General features: G+C 35.6%; 1 protein-coding gene across 2 annotated transcripts in view; it reads right to left on the bottom strand.

Annotated features, from left to right (window-relative positions):
- Positions 1-14,071, bottom strand: part of LOC115891628 (unconventional myosin-IXa) — a 45,280-nt gene that overhangs the window by 3,773 nt on the left and 27,436 nt on the right. For both annotated transcript variants that reach the window (XM_030912144.1, XM_030912153.1), the window contains 9 exons: positions 7,908-8,152; positions 7,300-7,455; positions 4,218-4,389; positions 1,856-2,028; positions 1,551-1,801; positions 1,384-1,496; positions 640-770; positions 374-541; positions 70-314 (listed from right to left, as the gene is read on the bottom strand). In XM_030912144.1, coding sequence (XP_030768004.1) covers positions 70-314; positions 374-541; positions 640-770; positions 1,384-1,496; positions 1,551-1,801; positions 1,856-2,028; positions 4,218-4,389; positions 7,300-7,455; positions 7,908-8,152 — 1,654 coding nt within the window. The remainder of the gene's footprint in view (positions 1-69; positions 315-373; positions 542-639; positions 771-1,383; positions 1,497-1,550; positions 1,802-1,855; positions 2,029-4,217; positions 4,390-7,299; positions 7,456-7,907; positions 8,153-14,071) is intronic.

The raw sequence follows: 14,071 nt of genomic DNA, 5'->3' as shown, positions 1-14,071 counted from the left end.
AGTAGTAAATGTTACTAATTTCTTTCAAATAAATTCTTTGAAGTATTTTTTGTATTTTTTTTATTTTACCTGCAAGATTCAATGCTCGACTTGAAGATATGTGTGTTATAAAAATGCTGCATCGTCTCGGCACAAAGATTGATGCAAAGGTGCTCCAGTTGAGCTGGTTTGGGATCTTCAAAACCAAACATATCCAGAATGCCGATGAAGCCATCGGTTGTGGCATGGCGAACAGCATTGTTCAATGCTGTCATTGATTTGCTACCAGCTGAATTGCTACCATTTCCTATGGTGGAAGCATGTTGGCTAGTCACCTGTCAAAATAAAAACTGTCTTGAATATATTATCATAAAGAAAAGTATGGAAAATCTACCTCAGCTTGATTGTGGACTGACTCGTTTGAATCAGAACTTAGTGTACCCAGAGTGGAGCCCAATCTTTTCAAACTGTTGGCCCTACGAACTATGGTAGCCACGGTACGACAATACAAGGCTTTAGCCAGACAGTCCCTTGTCATGTTTGACATGTTAGCATCGCAGACCTACGCAGAATTACACGCTTAAATGTCATGTTATAGTGTAATTATTTTACTTTGTAAATGAAAAACATATAGAAAAGAAAAATCGCAATAATTCTTACGGATTTGACAAGCTGGCCTCTTGCATTGTGTGTTCTCGACGTCAATCCTCTGAACAAAGCTGCCCCTGATACTCCCAACAGTCCCGCCACTGCATTTAGTTCAGTTTCACCTCGTACATCAACTTCTAACCCTTTAAAACAATTCAGACAATAATTATATACAGGATGTCCCAGAAGTAAGTACAATTATTTCAATTGGTAGTATAGTTTAACCCCAGAAACACGCCAGAGGTTTTTTGTGCAAAAAAAAATATGAAAATTTTATATTTTTCTTGACGTTTTCCGGAAAATATTGAAAAACTTTTGAGTGCCGCTTATTCAATTACCGGAAATTTGTTTATAGTGCTTCAGAGAGAATGCAATGGTGCCACGTTATCCACATTCTGTATGTTTATAAGTTATAAGTTTTTATCACATTTTTAAATTTCTACCAAAAAAAAATACTTAAATTAATTTTATTCACTATAGATTTTTTAATTATTGTAAATTGCTATTAAGTATGGTGCAACGTCTACTATATTTTAAATACCTTTTTACAGCTTAGTAAACTGAAATAATGAAATTAAATGATGAACAATTATAGCAGCTTTTCAACAGTTCAAAAACAGCGCCTCTACTTGCACTTATTTCTGAGACACCCTGTATATTTTTAGTAAGATAATTAGTAGTCTAAACTTAGTTAATCTAAATTGATCCATTAGATATTTAACAATATTCAAAAGTAATATTTTTATAACTATCTACCTTTTCCATCAATAAACTGGACATTCCCCAGTAACAAAACAGCTGCCAGAACTCTTACAACATCCAAAAATGGAATTCCCAACACACCCAGACATGTTTTCCATGCCTGAAACCTATAGAATTCGATAAAATCACTTAAAATCAGTAAAACCACTCCATAACATTACCTAGAAGCATCTTCAGCAACATCCTGTCTTATATCTCCATGCTGAAGGTACTTCAAGGTCGAAGGCTTATGTCTTTCTAAGTTCAACTTGGCCCTTTCCTCTGTAGACAACCCTGCGAGCATCTGGTAAAAAATATGGTAATTCTTTTCACCTGGTAACGGTTTAATAACTCTTGTTTGGTCAAGGAAGTAGCAGTGGATTTTTGTTCTGTACAATGCACCATCGGTTACTTGAACTTCAATAAATTGGCCCTAAAAAAACATAATTTTAGACAAAGAAAGTGGGGTTTGTATGGAATAAGCTACAATTCTGCTTGATTCGGAGTTGGTGCAAGTTTTGGCTGAACCTAAAGAACGGAGAACAGTGAATGCTGCAGCTAGATGCTTGAATGCGTCGGTTTCTGGTCCACCGCCAGCAACAGCGAAGAGTTGTCGCAGAAGAAGCATGGAAGCATAACTTTTTCCTGATCCACTGATACCTAAAGAGGTAAATCAAAAAATGTATTGCTTAATTTCGATGTATTTTGTTTCAAGTAATTTTTTCGTTACCGTGACAAATATTGAAACTTTGTAAGTACACACACCGAAAAAGTCTAGGGATATTAAAATTTTATCCAGCCATCGTCAGTAATTTTATTATTTGCATTTCTGATATAATAAAATTAAAATAAACAAATATTTTACAGGACGTATTGGAAATAAAAATGCGAAATTTACTGATCAAATTTACCTTGATTTTTATTGAACTCAAAAAAATACACACATTTTTTTTTATTCTAAACTATGAACTAAAAAAAAAGATAAAACCATTTTTACTTAATAAAGGGTATGGCCTCCTCTACTGTTCATTACAGTCCTACATCGTCTCTCCATGCTCCTGATCAGGTTGTCTATCTCTTCTTGAGGTACAGCCTGCCAGGCTGCATTTACGGCCCGAACCAGATCCCTACGAGTTTCACGAGGCATACCCATTCTCAAAATTCTTCTTTGGACCGCGTCCCATACGTGCTCGATGGGGTTGAGGTCAGGAGATTGTGCCGGCCAAGGTAAGATGTTTAATTGATGAGCATTGATAAACTCACTTACCACACTAGCTGTATGAGGCCGTGCATTGTCATGCATGAGAATGAAGTTTCTCCCAAAATCATTGGCATATGGTAACACGACAGGCTCAAGAATTAAATCACGATATGTGATTCCTGTTAAAAACCTTTCAAGAAAAACGAGATCGGTTTTTCGGCCTAACTGGACTCCTCCCCAGACCATAACTGTTCCACCTTGATAAGGGTGCACTTCCTGAACATGATCCAACCGAATAAGATTTCCCGGTTCTCTCCGTACCCTAAGCCTTCTCGAATCCAGATAAATTCCAAAGCGTGACTCATCCGTGAAGAGAACATTGGCCCATTGTTCATTCGACCACTGAACATGATCTTGAGCCCACAAATATCGTACCTCTCGATTTCCTCTCGTTAAGGGTTGAGCTCTCCAGGGGCGTCTGCATCTTAAGTTGACCTCTCTTAATCTATTGTGAACAGTGTCAGGACTAACGGTTACATTATGTGTTTCCTGGAGTATTAAACTAAGCTCTGGTGCTGTAAGAGTCGGTCGGCGTCGAGCATTTAATTGTAAAAAATGATCTTGCTGAGGGGTAGTAATGAGATGTCGCCCTGTGTGCCTTTCAGCAACATCACCACTTTTACGGTAGCGTGCACTTAATCGCGATATTACACTTTGCGTTGTATTTAATGCTCCAGCTGCGTCGATTTGGCGCATTCCAGCTTCGAGCATACCCATGGCCCTTAGCATTTCGCCTCTGTTAAGATGTCTACGCTCCATAATTAAACAGAGTTATTTGAATGAATTCTGGCCAGTTATCATAAAAACATAGCCAGTACAGGTTAAATTCGAACAATTGATGCTAGGTACTTTTTATACATTTGACAAAAAATGCGCAAACAATTCTGCAATTATCCCAAATTTAGAAATAACTAGTGTGCCTACAAATATGTGGTTGTTTATTCAAAACATTTATTTTTAACTTTAATAAAATGATATCCCTAGATTTTTCCGGTGTGTGTATCACGAAATTTCTAAATTTGTCATGGTAAAAAAATTCTTGAAATGAAATTATAATAATAAAATTATTAATTTTATTATTAACGGCTTATTAACGGCAGGTTTAGGTATAGGAACATGATATATCGTTGAAAAACATTTCAATTAGTCTTTTGATTTTTCAATTTCAGTTCAATTTAAAATAACCAAGATTTCAATTCACAAAAACACGTCTACGAGGGTTTTTTCGCGAAAAAAAGATTTTGAAGGAATTTTTTGAAAATTTGTTTATTTTTTAGTTCAAAAAAAAACAAAATTTGTTTTATTTTTAGTTCAAAAACATAACAATCTTCATCAGATGGCAACATAGGCAGTAGATTAAATTTACCAGAAAGAAAACCCAGAAAAGAGTCTTAAAATGTATGTGGAAAATAAATTTTTTGGAAAATTTTTAAGTAAAATATCTCTGTTATTTTGGACTTACTTAAAAAACGGTAAAGAAAAAATATATGTTTCTTTTATCAAGATCTGCCAGCTCTGAAAATATTTTCACATACTTAAGACTCACCCTATATATACTTTTATAATGCCTTTGAAAAAATCAACATACCTGAAAGGATGATAGCCTGTGGATACCCTGTTTCTGATTGCTGTCTTACTGCTTCTTGCACTACTTTATTCAACTGACTGCTTAGTGGTAGACTTCTAGTACTGTTTAGTGTAAGGGGATTCCCCACATCCTTGTATGGGTTTAAACAAAGGAGTATTGGACCTACGTTGGTCTAAAAATAGAAAAATATTACTGTAGTTGGTCGGTTAAAATGTCTAACAGATGTTTCATAGTTATTTTTTATACAAGACGATAAAATGGTATTTTACGATAATGCAATTTTATCGTCGTGTAGAAAACAATATGTTTTTCCATAGCGAATTTCGTTTTAAAAAATATTCAGAAATTATTATTTCAAGGAATTTATTACGAGTAGAAAAAATATTGTGCTGGGTTGGCGTTAGATTCTATGTAATTTGACAAATAAATAAAGCTGTCTCTTTAGTTGTCAGTTTTGAGTCAATATTTTTTAATTCTCTTTCGTGCAGATTGCTGAATTGGAGCCAAAAATGGCTCAAAACGAAATAAGTAAATTACCAATAGATATTCAGGCTGAGGCGACAAACGCCATATCCAAACTACTTCCATTTAAATCCCGAATAACTTATGAAAAGGAATACAAAAATTTTCAAAAATCGAAGCAATTAAAAAATGTGCGAGAAGAAATAAAGTTTTTACCCTATCCTCGCTGTTAAAGTATCAATTAATCTCCCCTTGCGGTTAAAGTACTATTTTATCTACTATTTTTGATTGATATAAGGCAATGTTCACAGTTGCTATGGAAAAAATAAAGAAACACTAAAGTTTATTGTAAAATAGTAGCTTAAAATTATTAATTTTTGAAAATGGAATAAAAATATTATTTTTTTTATTTCTGAGATCAAACTAGGGTCTCTACCAGTTAACATACATGCACTTATTGATGAATGACCCTGTATAACTAGCCCAGAGCCTATACAGGCCGAGGTTCAACAAATTAGAGACAAGCTGCAATTTTGCATGGAGCTTCATTTTGTAGATCTTTAAACGTCCTAAAACTCCAGCGATGAACCGTTGAGCCCGTCACCCAAAAACCACCCCTACAAGGGGTAAAAATGGCCCTTTTTTTACTTTTTCTTCAATAACTCTAAAACTACGAATTTTAGGAAAAAAAGTGACGAGTAAAAAATCGAAGATAAGAAAATTTCCTACCACATAGGTAAAGAACCAAAGTTTTGAGAATTTCAGTGGCGCCGGTGCAAATTTTTTAAGTTAAGAGGATTGTTTTAATAACCCACCATTCTGTGTTTAACTTCGAATGAAAGCATTTTTGAGATAAATCTCGAGACCAAAAAATTTATTAAGATACAAGTTCCTATAAAAACGATCTTTTTAATAAAGGTAAGTTACCAGTGGCGGAGACAATTTTTTTAAATGTGCGTTTTTTACATTTTAAAAACATTGAATAAGAAAAATTGCAGTTTTACCAATAATTTCCTATGAGATAGATATATTGAAAAATGTACACGTTTAATAACAAAATAAGAAAAACTTTAGCTCAAAAATAACATAACTTATCTTAAGGATAGTCCTCATTCACTTCCACATTTGTTGGGTTCGTGCATGTAATGCCATTGAATTGACCACATGCCATAGTGCAGGTGTGTCACAACCAGATATAGCGTGGACAAGAAGAAGTAAGTAAGAATCACATTCTTCAGATCCCACAATTTTTGTTGTAAGGCTGATATGTCGATTATTTTATTTGGTTTTGACACGTTTTCCCGGACGAATCATAAACAGTCTTTTTTGGCAATAATGAATCAGTAACACTATAATGTCCGTATCTTCGCTAACTACTGCTACGGTCCCTTCTGGTAAATTGCCACTTATTGCGACCGCTGTAGTTACATAAGAGTATCAGCATCACCATCAGCGAATTTAACATTGATTCCATTTTCCAACAATACATTTCCGAGTGCACGAATGAAGTTGCTTTTGTTGGTGTTGTTTGACCTTTGGTAACTTCACTGCAGATAAATTCGAGAAAGATACAGTAATTGGTACCATTTTTTTACCTGCAGATCTGCAATTCTGCTCCACAATTTTGGTCTCTATCTCTTCATAGCCATCAAAAACAACAGTGACATTTTTACCATACTGATATGTTATATAATTATAGTATTGAGAAAACAGATCTGAAAATATCGCAGGGTACAGGCTTGGTTAAATAACAATTTACCACCGCAAGATTGGGGTTGGAATCTGAAAAATCGGGAGATGAATCCAATACATTCAGACCAGCCCATTGCTCCTACATGGGTTTTAGAAAAAAAATTTGCAATTGCTGTTCGGGAGGCTGTAAAAAAGCATGGCACTATGGCATGTGGTCAATGCAATGGCATTACATGTATGAACCCAACAAATGTAGAAGTGAATGAGGTAATAATAATAATAACTATCCTTAAGATAAGTTATCCTATTTTTGAGCTAAGGTTTTTCTTATTTTGTTATTAAACGTGTACATTTTTCAATATACCTATTTCTTGGGAAATTATTGGTAAAACTGCAATTTTTCTTATTCAATGTTTTTAAAATGTAAAAAACGTACATTTAAAAAAATTATCTCCGCCACTGGAAACTTACCTTTATTAAAAAGATCGTTTTTATAGGAACTTGTATCCTAATAAATTTTTTGGTCTCGAGATTTATCTCAAAAATGCGGTCATTTGGAGTTAAACACAGAATAGTGGGTTATTAAAACAATCCTCTTAAATTGAAAAATTTGCACCTGCGCCACTAAAATTTTAAAAATTTTGGTTCTTTACCTATGTGGTAGGAAATTTTCTTCTCTTTAATTTTTTACTCGTCACTTTTTTTCCTAAAATTTGTCGTTTTGGAGTTATTGAAAAAAAAGTAAAAAAAGGGCCATTTTTACCCCTTGTAGGGATGGTTTTGGGGTGACGGGCTCAACGGTTCATCGCTGGGGTTTCAGGATGTTTAAAGATCTACAAAATGAAGCTCCATGCAAAATTGCAGCTTTTCTCTAATTTGTTGAAGGTCAACCATGTAAAACGATGTATCGGCCCTGAACTAAACTTACATAAAACTGGTTTGAAGCAAATCGACTCTGCAAACATTTCATCACAGCGTCCTCTGTGAGGGGTCCAGGCAAATGGATCAGATCTCCTATGTCCTGACTGGCTGTATTACCCTGTACGGGCTGTACATGATTAGCGTTGATTTTTTGCGCGACAGCCTGTAACATTAAAATGTGTTTCATTAAAAGAGAATGTTTTTGTTGTATTCTGCAGTAAAGATAAAAGAAAAATTGGCTCTAATTAATTTAACATCAGCCATACAAAAACATGGCTTTTTTTAAGTCAGTTTTTTTTAAAGCTGTCTACAGCAACACTAGAAAGAATCTTAAGTTAACTAGACTAATATAAAAAATAGATAATAACAAAGGATTGAAAATAGATGGAGAATATCTTAACCATCTAAGATTCGCTGATGACAGAGTTCAAATTACCCATAGTCCTGAAGAACTACAAGAACAAATTACTGATGCTGATGTTGATATGAAAAATGAATCTTATTTTTACGTGTGGAATCTCCCCACGAAAGATGGCACATGTTTTTTGGAAACACCCTGTATAAGGGAGGAAACATCATAATTACAAATAGCTAGAAATGATGATGAAGACTTACCAAAGGAGGTGCAGGATGTTGTCCATTCCTCGGTGGTACATGAGGTTGTCTAGTCCCTTGATGCTCTGGAGTAACAATAGGCTGTGATAAGGGTGGTACAATAGGGGCAGATCCATTGCTGGCGCCGTTTTTTAGAGGTGGTGGAGGACCCTGCACGTGGAGGCGGTTCCTTAGGGTGACCAGCTCAGTACTGAGGCTTCTGAGGCGTTGTTGGAGGTGTACTGCTTCGTTTGAGGACGAGGCATCTGAAAGGGTAGAAACTGTGTTAAATTATAACAAAAATTTTACATAGTTTATTGATTACAGTGACATAATTTACGCGGTTTACTTATAGATGTGAGATTTAGCTTTTAACATCAGAAGTGGGATCGAATTACTAAAAATACGACAAAAGTTTTAAAAAAAAGTACCAATATGTCTTATTGTATGTGAATCCATAAGTGCTGGAAAAAAAAAGGGATAAAAGCATAAAGCAACAAGTCCAGCAGTGTTAGTAAATAAGTAATGATAGCCCCCTACAGGAAAATTTGCAAATTAGCTGCTATTACGTAAAAATAACTGCAAACTGCAAGTCATATTTCGTAAAATAGGTTATTTGAGTGGCCATGTTGATGTTTTATCCTTATTTTTGTTTCTTGATTTTTTTTTATTTTCTAACAAAGTACGCAACGCATCACTTAACGTATGACATAAAATATTTACAGCACAATTAACAATCTCGGTGGTATCTATAGTTCTTACACAATAACTTGACTAGTGTAAACATCTTCTTCTTTCAGTGCCTATCCTCTATGGATGTTGGCAATCATGTTGATCCATACAATCCTATTGACAGCCGCACTGAATAAATGTACGGTCGTCATTCCCGTCCACTGTATAATATTTTTCAGCCATGATGTTCATCGGTGTCCCTGACTTCTTCGACTATCTTTTTTGTCCTGCAGTATTAGTTGGATAAGTTGGTATTTATCATTACGCATCACATGCCCAAGGTATGCCATTTTTCTCACTTTCCCACTATGCATAAATTTCTAGTTCCTTTTGCATTCTCTGGATCACGTTGTTGTTTATCACGTTGGGTTTGTCACGTGTATGAAATCCTGAGCATGCGGCGATAGCACCACATTTCAAAGACTTCCAAGCGTTTAGATGTAGCATCTGTCAAGGTCCAAGCCCCAAACTTCCACTCCATATAGGAGCGTTGAGAATACGTAGCATCTTAGGACCTGTGTTCTTATAGCAATATTCAGGTGCATATTGCATAGGATCTTTCTAAGACGGTTAAAAACGGTTCTGGCTTTTTCTATGCGGCATCTGATCCCTCGTGAGTGATCTAATTCCTTGTTCAGGATGCAACCCAAATACGTGATTGTATCTGCTGTTTCCAAGGTTTCGTTATTGGGTCTAAACTGGTGGTACTGCGCATCATTATTTTTACTAACTATTAGAATTTCGGTCTTCTTAATCTGCTTTGAGAACTGTATCGTCCGCGTACCTTAAATTATTGATGGTTTCTCCATTGATCTTAATTCCTTCTTCTGTTTCACTTAGCGCTTGTCTAATAATTCTATATTCTATATTCTATCTGATAATCTGTCTAATATTTCAAATAATTTGTGGTGTTGCACCCTATCAAACGCTTTCTCGAAGTCGATAAAACAAGCGTGGACATCGAAGTAGTTTTGTAGTAGTTGTTGTTTGTAGTAGTGTCAGCATACAATTTTAAAATGTTTAATTGCAAGTATTTGAATTCAAGTATTTGCGCTATTCGAGTATTTAGTTTTCAGCTAAAATACTCCTATCTCTGTTCCTGCTTTGGTTTTGCAAGCATCGGTATCCAATATTTTTGTTATATCATCCACTGGGGGTGTTTCCAAGTTCCTGATCTGACAATTCTCCCAGTACTGTTTCAGTCAATGGTCGTGGTATACTATAAGCTGATTATATTTCGAAAAACAAAAATAAAAATAATGAATTATTATTAAACCACCCTCCATCATCTACTGATAATCATAAATCATCCCTTTCCCCCATTTTAACAACCAAAATCCCCCTACCTCCCCCCTGACAAAATTCCCGCTGTTATTTAAAATAAATCACTAATAATATTCAAAGCGTGCGGCTGTGTTTAGGCAGCAGGCACGGGATTCCGGGGCACATGCCTAGATTTAAAATTATAATGAAATTTATCTCGACGGCACTATACAGGCACACACGCCACCATACGCCGCTACGCCGAGGCACAAAAACTGGTCTTGGAACGCTAGAAACGTTGCCAGACATTGCTGGTTTTCCTTAGATTAATTTTCAGCTATTTATTTGGTATATAGTAGTCATGAAACTGTCAAAGTGAGTAGTTAGAAAACTACACACAGGTTTAAAACTATACACCCGGTTTTCTTTGTTCCAATATCGATAATTTTGAACATTGGGTTCATTATTTAAGGTAAACGTGCATTCGTCAGTAAAACATATGTTTCTTAAAAATTCCCTATCCGTGTTTGCTCTTTCCATCATATCAAAACAAAACGCCCGCTGCCGTATTTCATCTCGTAGCTCTTGGTGCTTTTCATATTTGAAGGAATAGTATTTATGTCGTTTCAAAATTCGAAACGCTGTAGTGTGATCTATTCCTATTTCATCCTCAAGTTTCCTTGTGTTGATCTTTCCATCGTTCTCTTCCACGCACAATAAAACTTCCAAGGCGGTATCATTTATTGTATCTTCTCTTTGTTCCTGCCTTGCTTCACATCTGCAGTTATTTATTAGGGTATCTTTGGTCTCAAATCTCTGGATATTCCTTGCGATTGTAGATTTTTCAGGTATCGGTCTATTCGGATATAGAGCAGCAAACATGTCCGACACCTTTTGATAACTATTTCCTTGATAATACCATTTAATCATCAATACTTTTTCTTCGGTAGTGTAATTCATGGCTAATATTTTCGATGTAGGTATGAGTTTTTAATAATAATAATAAAGCACTTAATAGATAAATTTCTGAAATGACAACTTCATTTGACAGTTATCTTTTACCTTGACTGGTGCTCATAAGTAAATACAGGGCCATAAGAAAGGAGAAATATTTAAAAAGAAATCGGCGATAACTCGTAAACGGGCTAATCAAAAATATCTAAAGTTATTCTTTTGAATGTGGCTTTTAGTGCTCTTCAATAAACCTAAATAGAATTATTCTCTAAAATAATTAGGGAAGCCAATAATTGACCCCATTAAAATTTACATGGGATTTCCTATGTCCCGCTCGACGATGCAACACCCGATGTAATAAGCTTTTACTTTACCAACAAGTTCTGAAGCCAATATGGACTTATGGTATTCAACTCTGGGGATGTACCAAACAAGCACATCAACATCGAGGCAATTTAGCTTTGCATTTAAACAAATTCCCAAGTTTTTTATTCCAGGAGCTACAGATGCCCGAGGCACTATTGCCGAACCCTGTATAACTGGCAAGACTCACATCAACTCGCTCTATAACATTAATTGGCACTAATTTAGTCATGGACTTAAACGTCTAATGATTATAGTACCGGTCCCGATTTGGAGGGAACTGCTTTTTCTCAAAAAGAGACAGCAGCGGTCTAAAAAAAGCGAATAAATCCTTATTCGCTTTAACGCCGTAGATATTGCAATTTTACATCTTTATTTTGATCAAATCGAGAGCAAAAAACAGGTAAAATTAGTATTCAATTAAGTTAAGCATGCATATAATTACAGTGGCAGCCCAAAGTGTTCTTTTTTTAGGGATGTATAACGTTAGGAAAAAATTCTCCCAACAAAGACTGCTTTTACCAACTTAAAGTAAAACTCAATAACCTGGAAGACTCAATAACTGGCAGTAAGAAATTTTACATCAAATATGCGCACATAATGCACACATTGTTTTTTTCTAGAAATATTACTTTTAACTCATTTTAGAAACAACTTCTTTGAAGTTCCTGAAGACAAAATTGTTCAATCATTCCACACTGGTTATTATAATAGTTATTTTTTATACAAGACGATAAAATGGTATTTTATCGTTAAGATTAATTCAAATTAATTTCGGGAGACGATAATGCAATTTTATCGTCGTGTATAAAACAATATTTTTTTCCACAGCGAGTTACGTTCTAAAAAATATTCAGAAATTATTATTTCAAGGAATTTATTAGGAGTAGAAAAAATATTGTGCTGGTGTGGCGTTGGTTTCTATGTAATTTGACAAATAAATAAAGCTGTCTCTTTAGTTGTCAGTTTTGAGTTAATATTTTTTAATTCTCTTTCGTGTCGATTGCTGATTGAATTGGAGCCATAAATGGCTCAAAACGAAATAAGTAAATTACCAACAGATATTCAGTCTGAGACGACAAACGCCATATCCAATCTACTTCCATTTAAAGGGACTCAAAAAACTTACAACCTTTTAGGATGTTTATTTCAAAATTTAATTTGATTTAAAATTGGGGCGACATGTTTGGGGATTCATTTAATTCCCATCCTCAGGCCCAGAAAGACAAAAGTCACACCAGGAAGCCATACCACTCGGAAAAAATAAAACAATTGTATTGTTAAAATTCATTACAGTTGAGGGTTGGAACCTTTGGTGTTACACAGCAAAATAAAAACACTAAATCACCACAATACACCAAAACACTTTTACTTTTACACTGGACGCGCGTTTCGCTAACCATGTTAACATCATCAGCAGATGATTATGACTCAGTTTATAATCATCTGCTGATGATGCTAACATGGTTAGCGAAACGCGCGTCCAGTGTAAAAGTACAAGTGTTTTGGTGTATTGTGGTGATTTAGTGTTTTTATTTTGCTAAAATTCATTAAACAATTGTACTCATTGTAATTATTGCAAACCAATCCAATTTCTCAAAAGAAAAACCCTTCGTTGTTGTATCGTAATTCTTAAACACAGTCTTATTTTATTTAATATTAAATTAATTAATTATTTTAATTTCATTTTTTGACAAGGATCAACGTCTAAATCTGGTGCTGTGATAATATAACACAGCGTGTGATAATTATTGATATTATATTACTTTGACCAACTTCGAATTGTTGGTTACTGAGTTGATCGCTTTTAGTGCTGCTTGACTATCGGATAAGATGGCTATTATTATCACTTATTTCCGATATATCCTAGAAATAAACTGTAAATCTGGCATTGATGTACATACTTTTGATAAGAATCACTGCATAGACATTAGAAGAATAGAATAAGTGGGAGGGGGGTTAGTCTCTGCGACCTTAGAGATCTATTGTGTCCCCCTTTCTTGAGTTATAACTCATCATACAGTCCCAGGACTTCCTACGGAGACCTGTGTCCTTCACAGTCGAGGAGCTACGACCCAGGCCGGGTAGACGAAACGGTAGCTTGTGTCGCCTGTTGGGTTTAGAGGTAGGAGGTAGGCTCCCGACCCTTGGAGGAGGTGGTAGCTTGTATGCTTGCGGGGGATGGTCTCACGCAAGTGTCAGCCACCTCTCCTGTAGTTCTCTTTGGGTTTGGCCCCTTGGAACTTTCATTGTTACTGTTCCCAGTGTCGCTAGGGGGTTTCCCCACTGCTTTACCGGTGATGTTTTTATTACTATTATTACCAGATCTCATAGTGTTCCCATGAGTCGCTAGGGACAGAGCCCCGCATGTAGAAGTAAGAGGTAAAATACAATGGGGTGCCCTCCGATGCCACAAGGTTGAGGCTGTCCGTAGCCCCGCCCGGTATCGTTATATGTCTTGGTGCAATTCCCTGGCCACGACACTACAGTCAGGGACAAGACGATGAGTGAGATGCTTCTTAGACCAAGCCAAGTGCTAGGGGGGATTCCCCCAAGCACCTGACCAGGAGCTTCCCCACCAACGACAAGATCTTGCATCTCCTAGAGGAGGACTGCATAGACATACATAATTAAAGATTAATAAATCATGATACCTAATTATAAGAAATTAAGCATTTATAGGTAATAAAATAAATGGGTACTCAATTTTTAAAAACTTGTAAGATCGTGTAAAATCTTTAGAGCTTCTTTATCATTATTTCTTCCTGGAAAGAAATAGTATTATTACTCTCACATCGAAACGTATACATGTACTAACTAATGATTATAAGTTATATACCATCGAGTTCAAGCGCTCAGTACCAGCAAACTGA

This window comes from Sitophilus oryzae, unplaced genomic scaffold, assembly GCF_002938485.1.
Source record: "Sitophilus oryzae breed Bouriz unplaced genomic scaffold, Soryzae_2.0 scaffold_1007_pilon_pilon, whole genome shotgun sequence".
NCBI classification, from domain to species: Eukaryota; Metazoa; Arthropoda; class Insecta; order Coleoptera; family Curculionidae; genus Sitophilus; species Sitophilus oryzae.
This window is presented reverse-complemented; position numbering and strand designations above follow the sequence as displayed.